The sequence below is a fragment of the Mus musculus genome, chromosome 18, assembly GCF_000001635.26.
Source record: "Mus musculus strain C57BL/6J chromosome 18, GRCm38.p6 C57BL/6J".
NCBI classification, from domain to species: domain Eukaryota; kingdom Metazoa; phylum Chordata; class Mammalia; order Rodentia; family Muridae; genus Mus; species Mus musculus.
This window is the reverse complement of record NC_000084.6, coordinates 12,972,757-12,998,003: the sequence shown is the minus strand read 5'-3', so window position 1 is coordinate 12,998,003 and position 25,247 is coordinate 12,972,757. Positions and strand designations below refer to the sequence as shown.

Here is a 25,247-nt window from a genome sequence, read left to right as displayed (position 1 = left end):
GCTCTGGCTGGCCTGAACTCCATATATACTCTACGTTGGAATCAAACTCCACCCTCCTCTGCCTCTCAGTTGCTGAGATTCATCTCCTGTACCCCTGGCTCATCAATCCCGGGAACGCTGTTCATGTTCTTTTGAGACAGGGACTCTCGTTGGCTTCTGACTGACTCCTCAAGTGCCAAATATTTTTAAAACTTCTTTTAAAATTAAACTATAATTGAGTTATTTTCCCCTTCCTTTCCTCCCTCTAATCCTTCCCATGTATCCTTCTCCCTCTCAACAGTGTGGTCTATTTTTGTTCCTGTGTGTATCCCTAAATTATAAACACAGCCTGCTCAGTCCTTTAATGTCACCTGTGTGTATAGGCTATCAGGGCTGACCATTCGGTGCTGGATAACCAACTGGGGGACTCATCCCAGGGGAAACTGCTTCACCCATTCCCAGGATTCCCTAGTTGCCTATAGCCCATTGTCTATGGGTGGGGCTCCATGAGAGTTTCATTGTTAACATGTCTATTGATGTCATACTCCTTAAAGTCTTACTTAGGCAGCCATTTTGTTGAGGTATCATGGTTGAAGCATCTATTGCAAAGAGAAGTTTCTTTGATGAGTGGTGAGAGCTACACTTCTCTGTGGGTGTAGGGACATTTAGAGTATAGTTAGGAATGATGATGTTTTAGTAAAGTGACACTAGCAGGTTCTCTCTAAGACCCTTGGCCTCACTATCCCTAGGTAGTTGTCTAGGTTTCCAGTACCAAGCATAATTTCCCTTTCTGGAGCATGACTGAAGTCCAGTTAGAGATCTGTTGACTACCAACAATATATGAATGCCACTATTGCACCCATGGTTCCAATGCCATGCTACCCATCTTTGTGGTTCATAGGCGTCACCGTTGAGTGGGACGATTGGTTGCTTCCCTGTCTTCGAAATGTACATGGCACCTTGGTACTATCTAAGCTACCTGTCAGGAAGGAAGTCTGCAAGTCAGATCCAGCTCAAGTCCACCAGGTCATGTATGTGAAATTCAGAAGTGAGGACTTACCTTCAACTTCTGGGAGACAACCAAAAGCAATGCCAATCACCTACATTGGTTTCTATTTGTGCCCACTTTTTTCATGTGGATTGTGTGTTCACCCCCATCTTATTCAGCTGGAATATTACTATCTCAACTATTTCCTGACCCCGTGCATATAGATATATGCACTTCTAGATATATAGCACCTAAGCATCCATCAGGATTTCGAAACAAGTTTTGGAACTCTAAAGAGACCAAGTTAGTGGAAGTTGTCTGTTGCCAAATACAAATATATATTATTAAATTTAAATGTTCTAGTTGTATCCATAAACAGCTTCCTCAAAAATGTCAAAACTGTGATCTACCTACAGTATTAGTTGATTTATTACATTTTTCCCAATGATTTTTGCAGATTGGATTATGTTTGTTAATGTCCAGACAACACAGTATTATCAATCTCACTGGCAAACATGAAAAGGATTAGATAACCTGACCTTGGACAGAACATCACTTTTGTAAACTGGTGTCTGCTTACTGTATTTCAAACACACATATTTGTCTTTGGTTTCCAAAAACAATCAAAATGACTTCTAAATAGTTTTTTTTTTAATTATCACTGGATTATAAAACTGATCATGTTTGGTTATATATGAAATCATAGAACTGGATATTTATTCAAGATGAATTTTTAGAGTTTGGGGTTGTATATGTATGTTTGTGTGTGTGTGCACACATGTGAATGCACATGTATGTATGTATACAGAGGCCAGAGGTTGACGTAGAGTGTCTTTCTCAATCACTCTTCACTGTATTTTTTGAGGCAGGTTCTCTCACTGAACCTCGGGGTCCCATGTAGACTAGACTGGTTACCTTGCAAACCCAGGAATCCTCCTGCCTCTGCCTCCTTAGCCCTGGGGGTGCAGGCATGACAGGTTTAACTTTTTTTTTAACCCAGGTGCTAAGAATTGACCTTTGTTCATGCTTTACATGGCAAGCATTTGACTGACTGAGCTATTGGCCCGTCCCTGAGCCACCCAGGCTAGCTCACAGCAGAACAGTGTTGGGCCCAGCTCTCATCCACACCCCTGCCACCAGGGCCAGCACTACTGTGCTGCTCAGGGGAGGTATCCAGCCGGCTCTCCTGAGAACTACAGCTGGTGATGAGCAGGGACAGCTCTCCAGAGCTCATGACCCCGTGGGCAGCTTTCCAGACTGCTAGGGTCTGTGTGTCATCACCTCAGTGCCTATGCTACCTATGGAAGGCAAGTGGCAGGGTCAGCTCTTCCATACTCATGCCCTCAGACCAGCTCCACTGCCCTGCCTGGGTGAGTGACCCGCTCTTTGGAGTGCTGTTGCGAGTGAGAGGTGGGACCAGCTCTCCAGGGGCCACAGCCAGTGAGGGGTGGGGCCAGTCTGCACAGCCCTCCAGGGTCCACTTCTTGTTCACTATGCCAGAATGCCTTCCCAGGGAGCAGAAGAACATGGTAACTTAATGTCTAATTAGGACTCTAGGTACTCTGGGAATCCTCAAAAAATAAGCCTACACCAAATACAAGGTAAAACTTAAAGAAATTCTTTTCACATTCTAGGCATCACTAAACAGCTCATTTAATCTTCATAACAATTTAGATGAAGAATAATATTCATGAAACTCAACAATCAAGTTAGGTACTTGGAATTTCACATATTTAATACCCTTGCCAATGAGGCAATTGTGGCATGTGGAGATCTGTAGATTAACTCCCCAGAGATGCAAAGCTGTAAACTGATTTTTCCATATCTGATTGAACCTTGGTAACAAGCCCCATCTTCCACTTCTAATTACTAATTTCAGGACTGACTCCACCTCTTCAAGACAAAATGTGGTTACCCAAAGTATTTAACCTGATTTGTCAGTATGGAAATACAAACCAAGACAAGTGATGCTACCCACACCATGAAAATGAAGTTACACCACAGAGAACCCATGTACCACTGGCAGGAGCAGATTCCACTCTAACTGTTTAGACAACTGCTCACTTCCTAAATCAGCATGCTAGAGCCGTCTTGGATTTTTAAGGATCTAGGGAATGAGTTGACACCTCACTAATAGCTTAAATTGGACAGAATGAGAGCAACTTGCAAGCATCTCCAATCTGCACTGACCTCAGAGCCAGCACACGCCTGGGCACCGCGTGTCCACACTCTACATGTGCTTGTGTATATGCTATGAGCTAGCATATGCCCAAGAGAAACGCCTACAGACGAGGCTAGGGAAACGGCTAGTGGGCCAAGGCACCAGCTGCTAACCCTGATGACCTGAATTTAATCCCCAGAGCTCACATGGTCAAAGAAAAGTAACAGCTCCTGAAAGTTGTCCTCTGAACGTGTACACACACACACACACACACACACACACACACACACACACATACACACACACACATACACACACACACACACACACACACACACACACACACACATACACACACACACACACACACACACACACACATACACACACACACACATACACACACACACACACACACACACACACACATACACATACACACACACACACACACACACACACACAGGTACAAAAATAAGTAAAATAAAAATGTATAGAAATGTGTACATACATTCACTAGTGTGCAAAAAGTAACACTGCTACACATTACCACCTAGATGAGTCTCCCAATCCAACTCTGGAATAAATTGTCAAAGCAAGACTCTGCACCATTCCAGGCACATCTAGGTCAAACCAGACAAAACTCATCACCTGTATAAGAAATAAGGGAAGTGATTACCCACAGGAGGGGCCAGAGCACAGGAACCACAAGTCACTTCAGTTCCATCCAAGGGCTGGCTACATAACAGTGTTCGCTTCGTGAAAATTCACCCCAAAAATTGCATCATGAAAGGAAGAGCTTTGATTTCATAATTTAAACCAACTGGGAATGGGAAGAAAGTCCAAATGAAAATCATTGGACTATAATTTGAAAAAGAATGTAAGAAAACTTTTAGGGGCTAGAGATATGGCTTGGTCAGTAAAGTACTAACCACACAAGCATGAAGACCCAACATGAGTTTGAGTCCCCCGCACCCATTGGAGAAGCCTGTGTGGCAGGGCACACGTGCTTTCCGTGGTGGAAGTAGGAGGTCAGACACAGGATGGCAACTGGCACTCACTGGTCAGCAGGCAAGCCCAGCTGATGATCTGGTTCAGTGAGACAAGGTCTCAAACATGACTTCTGGTACATACACAAATAAAAACCCTTTTAAACAAAGTTATGTGTGACCTTGAAGGTTGGGCAGTGTTTAGACATGACACCAAACGATGGTGTGCAGAGGAGGAAGCGTCTGAGATGTGATACCACGTTGCAGTACTTGCCTGCATACACAGCCCTGGGCCCTGTCCTCAGGGTCCAGAGAGTAGTGGGGGAGGACTCAGGTCTCAAAACATTAAAAAATTTACTCTGCCAACAGGCACTGCTAGGAAGATGGAAAGGTGGCTACATATTCAAGGGGAAATTGGAAATCGAGTATCTAACAAGGGCACTGTGTCTAGAATACATTTCCTTACTGAGTTATGGGTACACAGGCTCCTGTCTCTACACCTTTTATGGACCCTGGGAATGCTATCAACCACACTGCTTATTTTTACTAGAATAATCTGGCTGATAGGTGAAGAACTATAAGAAAATATAAACCCTGGATGGATTCCAGTCCTATGTTTTCCTTACAGTCAGAGAGACATATGAAAACCTTTATGCAATGAAACAACACTTTACATTTGCTTCTAAGAGTTAAAACTCTGGCTTACTCGCAGCACTCAGTTAGTAGAGGCAGGAAGATCTCTAAGTTCAAGGCCCACCTGGTTTACAGAGCAAGTTCCAGGACAGCCCAGGGTACATAGAGAAACCTTGTCTCAAAAAAACAAAACAAACAACAAACAAAAACTTAAAAACCTGAAAAAGCCTTGCTGAAAAATACTGGAGGAATGGGTTTGTTACAATGTACCCAGAAGACAGAATGCAATGTAGCCATAAGAAGTTAAGCCATAGAAGAATATTTATTGATATGGGAAAATGTTAACAATATACTTCTATATGAAATATGTAGGATACAAAACAGTATATACGGTTTAATACCATTTTTACGGAAAGAAAAATAGCCATATATACAAAATCATGCATAATAAAAAATAAAAACTGTATACACCATTTATGGTCATCTCTTTAGTGGACTGGATGTGATTACAATTCACTGAAGTGATTACAGTATCACTCACCTGCCCTGTAAACAGTATCTGCTTTATCTGTCCTGTATCAGTGCTTCCTTCCAACAGCCTGTCTCTGACAGACACCTCACTAGCAGCTTCTGCTCTGCCCGTCTACGTGGATGCCATTTGCTCATAGATACTGGCATGTGGAGAACATGTCAACTAATAAAATATAGAGAAGGCCACAGCAGACGCCTGGCTTTACAAAGTTATAATTGGGAGAACTAGAAAATTCTCTACATATGATTTTCTCTACTTCAATAGAGAAAACTATGCTATCATTACTTTGCACTAATGGCATGTGAAATACGCAATTTCAGGAGTTAGAAGTGAGGAACTGGGGTCTCCCCTCCCACCTGCAGCGAAGGTTAAGGAGCTCAACCCACAAAATGAGGTTAGCAATCTTGTAAAATGGGGAAACGTAATTTTTAAGTGAAGGAAAATGAGATCAGAGATATAAAAAATTGTCTTTTCTTCTGTAAACACTAATACATTTTAGACAAAACTCCAGGAAAGAAATTCTAATCCAGTGTGCTAGGAAAATATTTTATGCTCCTTTTTTCTGCAGCATAAAATTCTTAGTGTTTTAATCTCTTTTCACAGGTCTGAAATGTCAAGATTATATCATTATCTTTAGCAAATACTGTCTAAGCTCTGTAACAATTAATACATAGGATATACTTAGCATTTCATGGAAACAGAGGTAAGTGTTCCAAACACACATATAGGTCATCCTATAACTCTTGATAATTTACAACATTAAATAATGTTGAAAATAAGACTTCTGTCTCAGAACCCACTCTAGTGTAAAGCTGGCTACTGGATTCCTATTTAAAATACCAAGTGAGGATGTGGATCTTTCAAGCTTACAAACTAAGAGAAAAAACCTGCACAACCTCAGACGCTGTCTATGTGTGCTCCAGCACTCTCCCAAGGCTGCCTCTTCCTCGGGAGGGGAATCAAACTAGTCTGCGATCCGTTGATCAATTTAGTCATTGTTGGCATTATTTCTGAAAGATAACAGGTACAGCTTACCTACACAAAGGGAATTTTTGTCTTATTTCTTACAAGTAATATGCATGTAAAAAATAAATTAAACACGTGTTTAAAAAAGGAGATTAGACAAAAACTTCCGCAGGGAAAGAGGTTTTTTTTTTAATCTAATCAAAAGATTTGTCCCTCTATCTCTCCTCAAAAAAAAAAAAAAAAAAAAAATCACAGAACTAAAAAAAAAAAAAATCTGGCCAGAGTTCAAATGGCAAATGTATATCAAACTGGTGCAGTGGGCAGCCTGCTCCTCTGGTGTCCTGCTGCCTCTATCTCGTTCTGCAAGTGAGTTGACCAGAGCACAGGGAAGAGCACAGGGAAGTGCTTCCAGGTCGTTCAGAGACACCGGAATGTTACCTCAACACACGTAAGGGATGGGACGGAAGGACTACTGGGAAGGACTACTGAGACTGAATGGTCACTGTGTGTCACTACAGGAATCAAACAACAAAAGGCAACAACTAAGAAATAGTAACTTTTTGAAATTCCACAATCACCAATTTGAAACAACTGAGGAGTAACACTTGGACTAGCAAATGTGTAAACTATCACTTTGGCACATGATCACAGATGAATACTCGGGTTTTCACGTAAACTATCACTCCATGATGAATACTATGGAAGGAAGCGTGACTCACTTGTGAAATCACAAGAGAAAGACTCCCCAAGACCTCCGTCTTCCATGCGCCCCCACTCTGAAAGCAACTGGGAGCTGAAAAAGCAATGCTCACTTAACAGCATGGCAATTTCTATCGCAAGACATGTGGCCTTTCTATTCCTCTGGAGACACGTCTTCCCTGCCTAACAAAGGCACGCGACAATACTGAAATTGACATTTAGCTCAGGAAAACACTGTGCATGTGTCACTTCCTAGTATTATATGAAATGGTAAGTAAGCTCACAGCTGTTCTTCCAAATAAATGTGAAACACATGTGAATATGTTCTAGATTCTCTAGTTCTGGCAAATGGTGGAACCAGAGGAGGAAACACAATGCTGGTGGAACCATGATGAACTGGCTGACTTGAGCTGTCAGTGTGCTATCTTAATGTACTCATGACCACTGGGAACGTGTCCACAGTGGCTGGGAAGTTAACCTCTCACACAGGTTCACGTCTTAATGATCATTCTTCTTCTTGTCTTTCTTCACCTTCTTTTTCCCCAAATTCTTAGTTGACTCGTCCTGGAAGAGAAAGCATTCAATGAAGCACCACAGCCATGTACAAGACCCCAGAGCAGTTCCACAGATGGTCTACACTGGGAAGTCTGTGTGCTTTCCAATATCAGTGCCACTCGGACATAGTGTACTATAATACTTCATGACAGTCAAGGCTAGTCAAGAGAAACATTTCACCCAGTATATTTATGCTTGAAAAAAATCTCAGTTACTATTTCATTTCTCCCCATTCTCCCAAGTAATGCAATAAAGCCTAAATAAATAGTTATGCACATATGTAAGGCATAAGCAAAAAACCCTCAAAATATAAAAACCACATCTACAGATGTGCAAGGAAAACACAGATAGTCCAGTGCTGATGGAAGGCCAGGCCTCTGCCGGAGCCTCCAGACCATATACCCAGTGTGACAGCTCATGTCTCTCTGGGCCTCAGCTGGCTTTTCTAATAGAAACCCTACAGACCTGTAAACTCACACTGTCCCATTGTGTGACTGAGGCCTATGTCCATGGCTTCCTAGTCCACACCTCAGTACCACATCCTCCCACTGCCGCCCTCTCGCTCGCCCTTCTCTCTGCAGTCTCGGCGAGTGCACCCGGTCACTGCAGCATCAAGACTCACAGGAGTGTTCGTGAAGTTCTTCTCCACCAGAATGTTCCTGGCACAGTTGTTGATGTGTTTGAAACGGTCAGGTCCCAGCAGGATCCCTCCATACCAGCGGGACACCACCACCATGACATTCTTCACATTCAAAATCTATTATTTTTAGAAGCATAATTAGACATACAAAGAGGCAGTTTTAAGAAGGCTGAAGCATTAGGACAAGGAGAACTTGCTAAGTCAATGCCGAGTTCTAGTGCCCTCAAACTCTCAACTTTAAAGCCACCTGTCAAAAGGGGAAACGACAAAGGGAGGGTTCTTCCGCTCTTACTGACTCTTGCCAGAAAGCTAAGTTTAAGCAGTGTTTTACCAGTAAGCAAGAAAACAAAACCAGCCACACAAAATACCCTGCTTCTGAACAAGTAACTGAGGAGAAAGAAGAGGGCTTCACAAGTAGCAGCTGTGACCTGTCTAATGCTGCTGTAACCTGTCCACGCCACCTCTAATGTATGCCTGCCAAGTTCAGGCTTGTCGCCTATGCTAAACAAGTTCCTGTGAGAACAAGGCCTGCTTAGAAAGCAAACTCTACACCCAGAAGGAGAAGAAAGCATAGTAACTTTCTAAGGAAAAAACAGCCCGCTCTTAAAATTAATAGACAATCAATGATCGGACCCAGCAGGGTAAACAAAACAAACAAGATAAACCAACTAAAATGGGCCTAGAGAAACTTAGGGTTGGGAACAGTTGAATAAAGGAACTCAAGTTAATATATGCAGACAAAATTTAGAAGCCACTATATCTGAGGAAAAAACTGAAAATTAAGCACAGGAGCTGGAGAGATGGCTCATTCATTAGAGCACTTACAGCCTTGTAGAGAGAGGCCCAGCAACCACAGAGAGGCTCAACCACCTGGAACCCCAGGGCCAGGGAAGCCACTGTCCTCTCTGGCCTCTGTGGCACTGCGTGCACATGGTACACAGACATAGTGCACACAAACACCCATACACATAAAAATAAGTGACTTTCTGAAAGAAGGAAAATTATTTCTAAAAAGGAAGAGAATAATGCTTAAGAAAATTAAATGGAAGGCTGTTAAAGGTACATAAACTCCAGAAGAAGTTAAGAAAGCAGCTCAGACAGTCAATTTAATTCTTAACAATGAATTATTACGAGTATAACCCATATTTCACCATCCAACTGACAGAGAGTTTCACGAAGATGGAAAGAAGAAAGACAGGGAAGCCACTGCCAGGAAAACAAAAAGCAGTTTTCCAGAGCTGTATAGTTACAGCAATACAACCACGCTGTGTTATTTCCCGGAAAGCACACCATTGGGGATGGACTGTTTGTACTCTTACCTGGGGCCAGGGACGAAGACGACACCTCCTCAACCAATGTCCATGACCGGGTCTTACATCATTCAAATTCTTACTTCTTCCTAAGTGGTGCTCTGGTTTGTTGAGATATATTCAGGTATGTTACGTACAAACGTCAAGAGTTTAACTCTACACTCACCTCCATGAGGTGAAGAAGGCGGCCCCCAGCAGCTGTTTCTCCATCATCTTCACAGTCCTGCAAGAAGGTCTGTTTATCCTCACAGAATATCCTGGAAACACATAGAAAGGGTTACACTTTGAAACATCAAAATATAACAACATACATATTACATAATGAATGTTAGTCCTTGCTGGGTGGTGGTGGCACACGCTTTTAATCCCAGAGCTTGGGCAGCAGAGGCAGGTGAATCTCTGAGTTCAAGCCCAGGCTTCTCTACAGAGCATGCCAGCCAGGGCTACAGAGAAACCCTATCTGGAAAAACAAAATAAGTAAATGTTAGTCCTCAATTACTGAATGTCATCAATATGATCACTTCCAAAGTTGGCATATTTGTCTTAAAAATTCTTCTTGAACTCTGTCTTGAGGCATTCCTGTGCACAGGGACCCTAGGACCCAGAGGAATTTGCATGTGCAATTCCCCTCTGTTAGCCTGAAAGTTCTGAGATAATAGAGAGTAGACAGTGACAGTCGTCAACGGGGGGGGGGGGGGGGGGTGGGGGGTGGGGGGGGGGGGTGTAGACTGTGCCAGGCACTATACAGGAGAAACCTGAAAGTGCTACCTGAGAGGTAGCACACTATAGTCTTCTAAGAGCCTACGGCTAAGGGTACTGAGGGAGATGAGGGACACGTGTGAATGGCTCACACTCTTCCTCTCATTTAATCCAGCTACCAAGACTTGGATATGCGGCAGGAAATAGTGGTATGTGACTGTGATCCTAACACGTGGAGGGTAGAGGGACGATGAGTGCAATGTCCAAGAAAGCAAGTTTGAGGCCAGCCCAGGTTATATGAGACCCTATCTAAAATAAATAAATGGATGTACGAATAAAAAAATAAAAAGGATTACATTAAATCTCTATCCAGATAATGTTCAGGAGGGCACACACTCATACACACAAATAACTTCTTTTTTAAGATGTGAACCTACTAATAGAGAAAACTTCCTTATGCAAACTGAGTCTTTTGAATTTGATGTTTGACTAATCTAGATTTTATAAACATTCCATTGAATTTTAAATTTATACCAAGTGCCTATATCTATATTCTGTTTCACTTTGGGTCTAAACTACATTTCTAAATCTTACTATTTTGTGTATTTTAAAATGTTCTTTATGTCTTCATTTGCAAATGAAGCAAACAGTTGTACTCCCACTCCCAAGGCATGCTGTCACAGCACTCTTAACTCACTACTCACAGGAGCAGGAATTGCTGGACACAATACAAAAAGGTTTAAAAACAACCTTTGAAAAATTCTGAAATATGGATCAAGTTAATATTTTTGATGCTTCTTCTATACCATTTTCCTTCCTTTTAATTCTCTCTGTATCTCCTTTTGTAAAAACGGGAGGAGCTGAGGGCACAGCCCAGGAGGAAGTGGTTTCTGCATGAGCAGAAGGACTAAGTCTGAGTCCCCAGCACCCATGTACGAAGCTGGGCACGTCGATGCATTGCCCATAACGCAGCACTGACAGCAAAGGCCAGGAGATGGAGCACACTAGTCAGTGCTGCCTAAACAGTGGCCCCAGGGTCAGTAAGTGACCTTGTCTCAAGAAATAACAGAGCCACAGAGGACAACATCCAACCCTGACCTCTGGGCACCACACAGGAAAGCTCACGTTCGTGAATGTGCACACACCCACACATGCATGTGCACACACAAAGAAGGAGCAACTGAATCTACTATGCAGAAGTAATCTAATTCATATCCAAAAGATGCAGTGAAAATTTGCAAAGCTACAATGAAAAAAGAGCTAAATAAACCAGTGTGGAACTGTGACGTATCTAGTAGAGAACGCAGTGCTCCTCCGGCTACTTGACTCTCTGCAGTTTTCAAATACTTCACAGGTCTACTGTTGTAATAAAAAAGCAGCTATATCTCAAAATCCTGCATAGCTTCCCAGCAACTGTTTGTAAATTGCCTATTGTAAAACCTGGCAGTCACTCACCTGTAGGCATAGATGTTGTGGGTGGCGCTGGCAATCTTCTTATTCTCGTACAGCTTGGCAAGAACCAGTTTCACCTTCAAAAACAGCAGTAATAGAAATAAACAAATATGCCTTTTATTTTCTCTGTAAATGCTAGAAAGGTAGAATTAAAGCAATTTGATATAAATTTATAGCAGAACAGTTACTTAGTGAATTTATTAAGCTCTGAAGTGCCGTAGTAGGGCAAACCTTAGTATAAACAGGACAGACGCGGTACTGCTGAGCACCTGTTACCCACAGACGTTTAGTCTCTATGTCTAAGGCACAGTATATGAAAATGTGTTCCCCAGATAGAGAACTTTTCAGGTAACTGCATTTCCAGAAACTTAGCTCTCACATTTCCTGAATGTACACACTCTAGGACAGGGGTACAGCAATGGCATAGTCCAAATGTTGTAAAATCACAGCTGCCTTTAGGCTGCCTTGTGGCTTCACAGATGAGGCCTGAGCCAGCTCTTGTTAAGGGGCAGTTTTTCTGCATCGAGACAGGTAAAGGAAGAGACATGAAGAAGACACTCACTCGGGGCCAATGCAGGGAAGGAGGTTTGGATGACTAACATAACTAAATAACAATAAAAACCTTCCAGTCAAAACAAAAAAAAAAATGTAATCAACAATAATTAAATAAATGTAAGAATGTCCCATGAACGTTTATTTGGGACTCAGCTTTAACTGGTATCTGTATGTACTCTGTCAACCCGACACGGAACAGGAAACTGAGTGAGGAAATGCTACACACTGCTGTATTAAGAAGATATGGGAAGTACAGCATGAACGGTAAATTAGGAATCAAATATAAAGGCTGTGTGGAAGGAGTTTGGATTCTCCCTTGTACACAATGGAAATCAGCAAAGACTGCATGAGGAGGAGAGTAGGTGGAAGGGAGAGAGAGAGGGTCAGATTGCCACAAACTCTCTCCTGCTGACAGGAATCTAGGAGTCTGGAAACCAATCAATGACGTGAAACTTTAACGTGAGAGGGAAGGTGCCTACTAGGACTGCACTAGTGCTCTGGGTCCAAGGTGGGGAAGACGGTCACGCACCTGCTCAGGACAGACGACAGGGGCCACATGAGCCTGAAAAGTGCTCCTTCGGTCAGTAATAGGAACGCCATGAGCAACTGGAGGCAATTCTTCAGTTTCTATAAAGTCAAAGAATTTTTTTTAAAGAAAATTAGCAATAAAGGAAAAGAACTGCGATATAAATAAAATTATATGGCAAATCTAAGCAAACAGCACAAATAACTCCCTACCAAAATTAAACTTTTAGTAAGATGTTCATGTAGGTATTATATGTAAGAGAAAAATGAATGATCTTCACCTGCCATTGCAGGTGACCTGCTACAGTCAGAACTCAAACCCTGAACTCCGGAGCAGTTTAAGTTGGCACAGTATCTACTTTTTGAGGGAGTAAAAGAGCTACGCAAACCAATGACTGACAGATGCCGATACCACAACTTACTTGTTTCTCCACATAGGCCAACCTCTGGAGTGGGAAATCGGATTTGATATTGTGTAGCTATAATACATAATGTCTTCCAATAAAATTATTCCCACTTTACATAATGGAATTAGACACATTAATACTATAGCCAGTCATTAGCCCATAAAAAGTGCAATGATCCTGTCTGTTATTCTCCCTTTTCAACAAGTTTAAAATCACTAGGTAGCTGTTTGTGGTGGCAGCAGCTGTGCATGTACCCCTGTAGTCCCAGCAGCCTTTCCTCTGAGCACCTGAGAGGCAGAGGCAGGTATTTCTCTGAATTTGAGGGCAGGCTGCTCTACCGAGTGAGTTCCAGGATAGCCAGGGCCACACAAAGAAACCCTGGCTTCGAAAACCAAAAAACAAACAAACGCCTCCAAACTTGTGTGTGTGTGTGTGTGTGTGTGTGTGTGTGTGTGTGTGTGTGTGTGTGTGTGTTTACTGAGTCTCTAGGCCTCCCAAGAACATCAGCACCCTCTTCTCCTCAAGAGAAATTAGTTAGGAACACAATACCTGGTTGAGTTTCTTCACTGATTTTGAGGTCCAATGTTTTAACTGGATTTTCCGGCGGGTGCTCTAGAATAGGGTCTTCTTCGGACTCAACCTCAACCTCTTCAGTTTTCTTCTTGACATCTGGGTCTATGTAAAAATGAGACTTTAGGATTGATCCTCAAAGCAAGTATGAAATTACACTTACAAAAATCACTGGAATCCTAGCACTAGGGAGACAGAAAGAGGCAGGCAGATTGTGCTGAGTCCCAGGCCAGCCTAGTCCACATAGCTAGTTCTAGGCCATACAGTGAGATGAGTTTTCTGTCTCTAAAAACAAAACAAAAAAAACAAAAACAAAAAAAAAAAGAAAAGAAAAAAGAAAAAACCCAAAAGAATTGGGTCTTGATCTCTACACACCATTCTTCAACAGAAGGAATCATGATTTTTCTTACAAAAGATTTCTAAGAAATGAATGAAAGAAGGACATAGGATCCCTGTGAGTTGAGGATCAGATGCCCTGGAGAAGAAAAGTCTCATTCTATCCCTGATCACTAATTCTTGCCCTAGGTATTTCTTCAACAAGGTTTTGGGTTGTTTTTTTCTTTAAAATATTAGAATACAACATGATGGGCACAGGATTTTCATATGTATGTATACACACATATATAGTACATATACATGTATGTGTATACATATATAAATTATGTATATATCCTTTGTGTGGACAGATTGTTTGTATTGGTGGTTCTGGGGATCAAACCCAATGCTTTGTAATGCTAGGTACATCTCCTGCTACTAACCTACATCCCTAGTCCAAAAACAATTTTAAAGAAAAAGATCCATACAAAATTTCTAAGCCAAAGCTTTAAAGTAATCTTCAACACAACTTCAAAGTCTAACGAGCAGAAGTTAGGAGGGAGGTGGCGCATCCCGGCTGAAGCGAGTCCAGTTTTTCTTCAGAGCTGAATGACTCTACTGGTCCACTGTCAATTTCTACAGCTACTCAACTCTACAAGACAAGCTATCAAAATTAACTTTGTTTTTGGAGAATTTCTAGAGCCTTTCTCATGCACGCTCTGCATGCTGTAAAATTACAACATGGATCCAAAAGTCAGAGAAAACACTTTGAAAATGCTGCAGATCTTAGTGACTTTATGTCACCGCTGCTTTGATTGTAACTAAAGCAGTAAGAATACTTGCTGCTATAGAAAACCTGGTAAAAGTCATCTGGACACACAGGTACCGCCATCAACGCTCAATATCCAAAACAGTCACTTCTCTGCAAACAATCCTTATCTAAAAATGCTATAACCTACAGGCTCCTTTATAGTTCTTTCCCATAAAACTGAAAATAATTTGACCAGTGGTGACAATAAAAAGCAATTTAGAAACAACCCCAGGCTAAATGGTAACAGGGCTCTTTCTCTCTCAAAGGCCTTGTGGTGAGTGGCAAGCCCAGCAAGGGAAGTGAGGGGACTGGAAGGCCCTGCACTGTCCTATCTCAGCAGCTCAGGAAGAGCCTGATAACGCTGTCATTTTTAAACTTCTAAGTAAAGGTCTATTCCTTCACTTAGCAGGGTAACTATGGTGTATGAATTACATCTCAATTTAAAAGTCTATTTTTAAGTTATCCTAATATAAACCAAAATACTTATCAAGAGTTCTTTTCTGATGAATACTAGATTTGTTTAAGACTAATATCTAATTTATATATCCAATTCATGGGGAATTCTATAAAGTTCATAATACCTTAATAACATTCAAGCAGAATATGTTTTAGATCCCAATTCTTTCCACACAAAATTCTAAATTCTAAGAATATAATCTATAGAAAAACCTTAGAGAAAGAAATCACTATAGCTACATGAGTAAGTGAACTTTCAAGAGAAACTTACTTTTATGATATAGAATCTATAAATCTTGCTGGGCATGGTGGCACATGCCCAGCACTCAAGAGGCAGAAGCAGGCAGATCTCTGAGTTCAAGACCAGCCTGATCTACAGAGTGAGTTCTAGGGCAGGGCTATACAGAGCAACCATGTCTCAGAAACAACCAACCAACCAACCCACCTAAAAAAGAAAAAAAGAAAGAACAAAAAGAAACCACAAACCAGATCACAGGTGTTCACGTGTCATTTCAACGATATTATCTACATGAAAATGTAAGTGCTCCCAATTAAAAGAGCACAAAGAGGTACCACTCACTCTCACCTGGCTCGGTTATCTGAGATTTCTGTATCAGAGCATCTCTTATTTTCTCCACCCACTGGTAAAGAATAGATTCACCCATGTTGTGGCTAAACAAAATCAGGGGCAAAAGTCATTATTTAAGAAATGTAACAACACAAATTCAAGACGTTTACTTACATTTAAATCCTAAGCCACTATTTTATAATAAGACACAATCATGACTTTTCCAAATAAGAGATAAAATTTACCAACACTTATGTGTGACTAATATATATTTTGTATACCAACATTAATTAAAGACTCCAAAATGGCTCAAAAATTAATACACCTTACTTAAAACTTTAGCGAACAATTGCATCCAAAGAAGAGAAAGAAAATGTCTAAATATGAACTACAACTGAGACAGGTGTAGACATGACTTGTTTCTATCCATAGGTGCTTCAGATGTGTGCAATCACCACCAGCTCTTCTCCACTCTTTAAACAATACAATCTACTTGTTTTGCCACAAATCCTTCAACAAGGTATATACAGACTTTATCAGGACATTTGGAAGAATTTATTTAAAGAGATCTAAAGGATACATAGCTCAACAGTTTTATATCCGTAAAGAAATTTTTTTAACAAATTTAGTCTGTTGCATAATTGATTCATTTTGGTTTCAAATAATGTTTGGCTGCCTCTGGTAATTAAACTCATCTCAAATCACTAAGCTAAGGAATATGTTAAAAGTTAAATGATAGCATACCAATAAAATAAAAGACCAAGTATCTCACTTTTAGAGTGGCGTTGTTTTAGATTTGATGTGTATTTAAAGAAATGCCCAAACAGTACTGGAGAGATGGCTCAGCAATTAAGAGCTCTGACTGCTCTTCTAGGGGTCCTGAGTTCAATTCCCAGCAACCACAGATAGCACATTACAGAGGCGCACAACCATCTGTAATTGAATCCAATGAACCGGTTGCTGTCTCTGAAGAGAGTGGCAGTGTACTTACATACATAAGATAAATAAATCTTTAAAAAAGAAAAGGGGGAAAAGTGTCCAAACTATGTCACAGCAGTGCCTTGCTGCTTGCCTTTAACCCTCAAACCCACCCACCGCATTGGTTATAACTGTGTTCCTTTTAGCACAGAAGTTAATGGGAAAGGTTTTTAAAGACAGAATTTCTTTTAAACAATATCCACTCTTCTTTGCTCTGGACAGTGCAAGATCCAAATGTATTAAATATATACTGAGTCCCAAAGACATTATATAGACCAGCACAGCTGATCCTCACATTTCAAAACTGTCATTATGAAGAGATGAGAAAACAAATTTACAGAGAGTAGTTAGCTTGTCTAACAGCTTTGCTAGCGATTAAGAAGGCTCGAGCTGCAATAAAATCTAAGAACTGAAGTTCAAAGTTCAAAGCACTTGCGTTTTGCTCCCCTAACAGTGAATGATAAGGGCACTTAATGGTCTATGAAATAGGTTTGTATGGACTCCCAATGCATATACTGCTAAAGGTTTGTCTGTCCTAGGTGAATCTTCAAACTTGGAGGCTTAGGAAAAAAGCAAGACTCAATGACCTGAATGCATGGGAGCCCATCCTTTCTAGCTGGCAGTATACATGACTGCCTGAGATCCTGGGGCTATGGTAGAGTAAAGCACGGCCCCTTTCACAGTTTTAGTAATCATCTTCTAAACAAAATCAGAGCTTTATAGAGTTCTATGTCCTACTCTCTTCATGCCACAATCACATTAGTGACACTAACTCTTCCTGAACAACCACTGTATCAAGAAGTACCAAAATGCTAACTAGCCAGTCAGCACTCACTCGCTCCCTTTGAAATACAAAGATTATCCCTTTTTTTAATTAGGTATTTATTTCATTTACATTTCCAATGCTATCCCAAAGGTCCCCCACACCCTCCCTGACCCACTCCCCCACCCACTCCCACTTCTTGACCTTAGTGTTCCCCTGTACTGAGGCATATAAAGTTTGCAAGACCAAGGGGCCTCTTCCCTGTGACAGCCGACTAGGCCATCTTCTGCTACATATGCAGCTAGAGACAGGAGCTCTGGGGTACTGGTTAGTTCATATTGTTGTTCCACCTATAGGGTTGCAGATCCCTTTAGCTCCTTGGGTACTTTCTCTAGCTCCTCCATTGGGGGCCCTGCGTTCCATCCAATAGCTGACTGTGAGCATCAGATTTTGTTCTCTAAGACAGGGTCTTACTGTATGGAGCACAAGCTGGTTTGTAACTCACTATCTAGTCCAAGCTACCTTGAATCCATGTTCTCTACCTCAGTTTCAGAACTGGGCTTACAAGAGAGGATCACACCTGACTCCCACACTCAGCATTTGAAAAATAAGACCTTAGAAGAGTTTCTACAATTAGTAATTTCCCACCGCAATCAAGGAAACTTAATCTTTGCTTCAAATGTCTTCTCAGCATGGCTTCCCATGACGCAGCCAAGAGCACGCCTACTGAACTCCGGGCACCGCTGCTTCTGTCTGCACTAGCATTGAAAAGACAGCTCCTTGGGAATCCACCACAAAGAGGCACAGTGCGCAGAAGCTTTCTGGGTAAAGTGGAGATCACTCTGTATCTCAGACCCCAAGTCTACCACTAAAAAACATTTCTTGTTAACATATTATATATATATATATTTGCTTTCTCTTGCAATAAGAATCTATTTCTGTATTTTAATTATCAACTACGATTTAGTATGACTCATTGAAAAACAAAAACCTGGTCTTCAAACTTTTGCCATTCATTGCTCTAATGAAAGGCTTTATTGAATCAGAAGCTAATTAATTGACAAGAGCGGCATCTTCCTTCTTGTTTATGCTCTCTGGATCCCAGGAGTTTGTTTTTCAAACTTCATGACAAGGTGACTCAGCACAGGTTCGAAGCAACAGGGCTGATCGGTGATACGTGGGGGGTCTCCAAAACTATAACCTGAAATAAACCTCTTTTCTGCAAGCCACACCTCAAGGGTTTTGTTTGAATGGGTCAAAGCTAACCAACTACTACTGTGTGCTAAATAAAGTATATTATATGATGTTATTTAATCCTCACAAAGATACTATCCTTATTCTACTGTGATGAAAATAAACACAAGAAAGTCATACTATTCAAAAGCTGATTTCAGAAGCCTGACCAAAACAGCCTTAATGCAGCCTAACTAAGCTTCGGACAGGCTACTAATATTTTATAAGTACACAGTTAAGGTTGTGTGTGTGCACACGTGTATATGTGTGTGTTCCTGTGTGTGTCGTGCTATATGTGTGCATATGTATGTGTTGCTGGTGACCACACTTAGTACCTCATTCATCTTGATTTGTATGTCTGTGTATACAGCTGGAGATTAAACCCAGTACCCACCCGCTTGAGGCAAGAGTGCTCACACTGAACTAGATCCTGCAACGCTCCATCTTCATTTGCTTTGAGGCAGTCTTACTATGCAGTCCTTGATATGTAGACTGGACTAACCTTGAACACACAAAGCTTTATACACCTCTGCCTTCCAAGTGGTGGGTCAAAGGTGTATAACATCACACCTAGCTCTTCATCTTTATTTTTAAATCTCAGATTCCTAGCAAAAAAAAGTATATAGAATATAAAAAATGTTTTCCAAAAGATTCATGCTTTCTTACCTAAGTGCCCACTAACCATAGTTTATCTTCTTATATAATAAACAAATATTCAATTTACCATTTAAAATTATACTAAATATATACAACAGTACTATATTATGAAAATATAAATATTAAAAACTATATTGACAGATTTGTATTTGATATTTTAAGGTTAGTAATATTTTGCACTTAATGCCCATGACTAGGATATAAAATCATTAAAAGTTGTCACATAAAACTCTAAAAAAAATCCATTCACATTGATGTTTATCAATATGAAAACACTGTCATTAGACTGTAATTTCTATTCAAGCATTTTCAATAAGCATGATGGACTCTCTCTTATCTTTAGAGCAATCTGTTTAAAACAAAACCTCCGTGTGAGGTAGAAGAGGCAAGCTTTGTCCTGTGAGAAGCTCCCTTGGTGCACAGGGCTCTGGACTCATGTACAGGAACGTGAGAGCCACTGCAGTCATGGCACTGCCTTGGGCAAGCGCAAAGTGTGCTAGCATGATGGAAACAAGCATGGGAAGATTTTTTTAAAAAGATGAGCTGCAAGTGACCACCAGCTGTGTAATTGTATGCATTATACAATTATACATATATGATTGTAGATATTCATACATGTATATACATACAACTGCATACATCTATACACATATAATGTATATATGCATAATTGTAAGCAAGTGGTGAAGACAAGCTGGTAAGCAGAAGTAATTGGATTACAAGAAGCATGTCAGAAATACAAACGTCGGAATGGCCAGTAATGTTAAAACAGGTATCAAAAACATTTAAGTGATTAAAGAAATAATTGTGTATTGAGGGTAACAGAATCACTAAGTAGGGACCCAGGAAAGGTCTTTTAGGAAGGACAAGTGATAAGGATTCCAGGATGACTTACCATTTTCTAATTAAATATTTTGGGAGTAAAAGAAACCTGGCCTTGATCCCTGGGGCATAAAGGGGGCACTCTCATAGTACCAAACAGGGTGGACACCTAGAACATATAATAGAATGCTGACTAATTCCTGGGTTCAGAAAAAACAAACTGATGGTCCAGAATACTACTTGGTTTAATAAATCATATATTTCGTAAATCCAAATCAATCATATTTTCTCTTGACATATCAGCGTCCCAACAAATTTCTGTCATCAGTTCTTGTTACTTTCTAGTCAGTCTCCACAGAGAAGCAGGCTCACTTTTTATCCCACTACTCAAACTTGAGCCTCCAACAGCTCTCATGGCTAAGCCAGTGCCTACAGAACTCAGATCCTCCTGTCCAACTTTCCAGGTCTTTTCCCTGCCATGTTGGTCTGTCTCTTACCATCCCATTTCATGTCACCATTACTATGCTCTGGCCTCTCACTGAAATCAGTGTGAGCTAATTAACTCAGCTCTTAGCAAGCAAGACAGATTAGAATAAACTTTTTAAAGTTAATTACCATCACATTGTCTAGCTTTGTTCTGACAAAAGTTATTACAGCTGCAGAGCTGTGTTCACTTTTACAGCGCTGTGATATCTTCCGCTTTCACACTGGAAAATTCTAAAGGCTACAGAAAGGGATAATCTCTAGTTTTTCTAAACCATGTGTATCTAGGATCTACTGCACTGCCTACCATGTAGTGTTTGAGGGAGGGAGGGAGGGAGGGAGGGAGGGAAAACAGTGCCTCTGTAGGATCTTGGTCTTTTAGATTAGTACAAGAGGACCATCAAAGTATTGATGGTTTAACAAAGAATCATGGTTGAAATTCTTCCATTGTCATTTTACCCTTGATATTCTATGAGAATACACAAGAACAGCATTTGTAAATTTGTCTTCAGAAGCCAAATAAATAGTGTCTAACTTTAAATATTACCATATTTTTCTATCAACTGCACACATAAAGTTATGCAACTATCCTTTTAAGTTTGCTTAAAGTGAACGTTTTTGTTAATGAAAGAGCCTAAAAGGCCAGGTAAAGGACAAGCATCAGTCAAGAAAAGCTCAGAGCAAAGCCACTAGGAAAACATTTGTGAAAAGTGCCCTGTCACTTACACATATATCTCCTCAAGGCTGTTCGATAAGTCTGCGCGTTCTTGCCCTTTCAGCCAGGGAGCGCTAAGATTGAATAAAACACAGTAAAGAACATTAGTCAAGAATTAGGTATATATTTCAAATATTCATTAGTGTGGTTTTTCATCATTCTGTAAAATGCTCTACACCAATGTAAAAGATGCTTTTAATTTCTATATTCATTTTAAACAAAGTATTTTCTATAAACACAAGGACTAAATAGAAGATTATCTTTGACAGCAAAATATTTTTAAAAAAATATAAACGAAGGCGCTAGAGAAATGGATCAGCAGTTAAGAGCACTAACTGCTCCTCCAAATATCCTGAGTGTAATTCTCAGCAGCCACATGGTGGCTCACAACCATCTGTAATGGGATCTGATGCCCTCTTCTGGTGTGTCTGAAGACAGCAACAGTGTACTCACATACATAAAGTAAATACACACACACACCAATATATATAAAGGAGAAGACAAAGCTTACTTCAGCTGATAAGAAGGCGGTGCTGTACCCGGGTACTCACTTGGCAACATCACCTACAAAGAAGTTTTCAAATAAATCTGATGACAGCTGAAAACAACTACATTTATAAAGCCAGGCAATGAACAGGGTTCTAACTCATCTAGACAAAAGACAAACTATTATTTTATTTATTATCAGGTAAAAAATCCCCTCCTTCATATTTATAGTTCTACAAAAAATATGCTGTTAAAGAAGCTGTCATGTTTCTGGAAGTTAATTCTATGCAAAGAAGCTATAAAAATATGCAAGTTCAGATGAAGAAAACCGAAGATGAAAAAGAACTGCGTACAGGAGCTCTACCTCCTGCCACCAGTCAATGTTGATCTATCTTTCGTTTTACAAATATTTTTCTGAAAACTTAAAATGCCCTATGAAATACCATTAAACATACTCTGCAAAACACACATCTCTTTTAAAAATCAGTATTATGAAGCCAGAGTCAGGGCGCTGGTTGGTACACATCTTTAATCCCAGCCCTTGAGAGGAAAGGGCAGGTAGATTGCTAAATTCAAGGACAGCCAAGACTAGATCAGAGAAACTCTATCTTGAAAAAACAAAGGTAAACCAAAACAAATAAAATGAATAAAACTTTGAAAAAAATCTATATTATGAAATATTCTATAATTTTCACAACTTAGCATCCTTTATTTGAAAATATACCAGTCATGGAATATGCCACAACTAATAAGACAGAAAGCCATAACTAATCTTTTCATGTATCTTATTTATTCTAAACACAACTGAATCTCTAAAGAAACAAGTATCTGCTCTATGAATTTTCAGTCATAATTTCCTCATCTTAATTTCCCCACCTTTCCAGGTCTAAACCTTCTTTTATTGTTTAGAGTAACAAAAAGAGGTGACTCAAGACTGTAAACAAAACACATGTTTAATAATTAGAAGAATTATGGCAAGAAGGATTGCAACCATCAACAAAAGCATGATTTGAGGGTGATCTGTAACTAATCAAATACCCACGTTTGCATAATCACGACAATAATCAACAAAGGCAATCCAAAAACCAATTCATACTGGAATCATAAATAGACAATGAAATCAATTTTAATATATTAAGTTCTAATGTCTGGAAAATAGCTGCATATATATATATATATTCTAATATATTTATTCTATATATATATATAAGTTACCTGTAAACAAAGTGTCCATTTGGGGTCATCCATGAAGTCAGTGACTCTAATACAAAATATTTTGGCATTTTCATCAATGACACACCACTCCTCGCCATAAATGGCTGCCATTGCTTCGATTTCTTCACTCTGAAAGTTGATTTTAAAAGTCAACAAATAAACATTCAACCTGTTCATGCTACCTTTTATAGAATTAACAATTAACACAGTCAATCCGAAAAAAACAAAAATGCATCTTAGGAGTGTCTACTCTAGAAGCACCAGTGCAAGCAGCTCGAACACACACTCGAGGTACGCTAACCCTACCCATCTGTGCCACGCCCATAACCATGCTGCTGTGTCTGCGAAATCTCGGTCTCATCGGACCTGTGCAAGTCACAATGCCGAGCTGAGCCCAGGGCTAGCTCATGTGACAACTCAGCGGAGCCGAGCAGAGCCGAGCCTGCTCGTGTGACGCAGCAGCCGAGCAGGGCTTGCCCATGTGACAACTCAGGCGAGCAGAGCAGAGCCGAGCCGAGCCCAGCCGAGCCTGCTCATATGATGCAGTAGATGAACAGGGCTTGCTCATGTGACAACTCAGCCGAGCCGAGCCGAGCCGAGCCGAGCCGAGCCGAGCCGAGCCGAGCCGAGCCGAGCCGAGCCGAGCCGAGCCAAGACTGCTCGTGTGACGTAGCAGCCGAGCAGGGCTTGCCCATGTGACAACTCAGGCGAGCAGAGCCGAGCCTAGCCGAGCCTAGCCGAGCCTAGCCGAGCCCAGCCGAGCCGAGCCTGCTCATATGATGCAGTAGGTGAACAGGGCTTGCTCATGTGACAACTCAGCCGAGCCGAGCCGAGCCGAGCCGAGCCGAGACTGCTCGTATGACGCAGCAGCCGAGCAGGGCTTGCCCATGTGACAACTCAGCCGAGCTGAGCCGAGCCTGCTCGAATGAGCAGGGCTTGCCCATGTGACAACTCAGCCAAGCCGAGCCAAGCCGAGCCGAGCCGAGCCGAGCCGACTCGGTCGAGCCGAGCTCTTGTGACGCAGCAGCTGAGCAGGGATTGCACACGTGACAACTCGGCAGAGCCGAGTGACTCAGCAGCCAAGCCGAGCAGAGTTGGCCGCGCCTGTTTATGTGACAATGCGGCAAAGCTAGTGCGAGCCTGCGCCTGTAAAGAGCAGCCGAGCGGGGCTTGCTCAGTAATAACGCGGCCGAATGGGCCAGGCCTGCTCGTGTAACAATGCGGCAAAGCTAGTGCGGGCCTGCTCATGTTAAGAGATGCGGGGCATGCTCGGTGACAAGGAGATCGAACCCAGTGACGCAACAGCCGAGCTGTGCCGAGCCAAGCCGAGTGGGCCGGGCCTGCTCATGTGACAATGCAGCAAAGCCTGCTCGTGTGACGCAGCAGCCTAGTCGGCCTTGCTAACATGTGACAACGCAGCCGAGCAGCCGAGTCCAGTGACGCAGCAGCTGAGCCAAGCCGAGTGGGCCGGGCCTGCTCATGTGACAATGCGGCAAAGCTAGTGCGAGCCTGCTCGTGTGACGCAGCAGCCTAGTCCGCCTTGCTAACATGTGACAACGCAGCCGAGCAGCCGAGTCCAGTGACGCAGCAGCCGAGCCATGCCGAGCCCAGCCAAGTGGGCCGGGCCTGCTCATGTGACAATGCGGCAAAGCTAGTGCTGCGACAGGACAGAACTGGGCCTGCTACGTAGTGTGATGCTACGGCCTAGCCGGGCTTGCTCATGCGACATCACAGCCAAGCTGAGATTAGCCAAGCAGCCTGGCCTGCTCATGAGGCAAAAAAGCTAGTGCTGCGGCAAAGCTAGTGCTGCGACAGAACTGGGCCTGCTTGTGTGATGCTGCGAATAGACCCAGCTTGCTTGTGTGACAACGCTGAGTGACAGCCTTGCAGGATGGGAAAACGCCCTGAGGCAGCCTGCTTGATGCAAAAAAAGGCCACACCCACGTGAAGCAAACACACACACTTGTGCGAGCGAAATTATGCACCTCATCCACGAACACACACCCTTTCGCATGCCCAAACACAAACACGCACTTATGAGAGCAAAACTATGCAGCGCATTCACAATGCGTGTGCCCAAACACA

At 41.6% G+C, this 25,247-nt stretch overlaps 1 protein-coding gene across 4 annotated transcripts in view; it reads right to left on the bottom strand.

Moving 5' to 3' along the window:
• Window positions 1-5,053: 5,053 nt before the first annotated feature.
• Window positions 5,054-25,247, bottom strand: part of Impact (impact, RWD domain protein) — a 38,261-nt gene continuing 18,067 nt past the window's right edge. For 2 of the 4 annotated variants that reach the window (XM_011246850.3, NM_008378.3), the window contains exons 2-11: window positions 23,163-23,291; window positions 21,973-22,025; window positions 21,473-21,535; window positions 15,829-15,914; window positions 13,640-13,765; window positions 12,688-12,785; window positions 11,607-11,680; window positions 9,619-9,709; window positions 8,125-8,259; window positions 5,054-7,511 (exon numbers count right to left, since the gene is read on the bottom strand). In XM_011246850.3, coding sequence (XP_011245152.1) covers window positions 7,446-7,511; window positions 8,125-8,259; window positions 9,619-9,709; window positions 11,607-11,680; window positions 12,688-12,785; window positions 13,640-13,765; window positions 15,829-15,914; window positions 21,473-21,535; window positions 21,973-22,025; window positions 23,163-23,273 — 903 coding nt within the window. In that variant the 5' untranslated portion in view covers window positions 23,274-23,291 and the 3' untranslated portion in view covers window positions 5,054-7,445. Of the gene's footprint in view, window positions 7,512-8,124; window positions 8,260-9,461; window positions 9,710-11,606; window positions 11,681-12,687; window positions 12,786-13,639; window positions 13,766-15,828; window positions 15,915-21,472; window positions 21,536-21,972; window positions 22,026-23,162; window positions 23,292-23,468; window positions 23,545-25,247 lie in introns of those variants that run through there. The other 2 variants (NM_001357396.1, XR_001782344.2) reach the window with 2 other exon arrangements.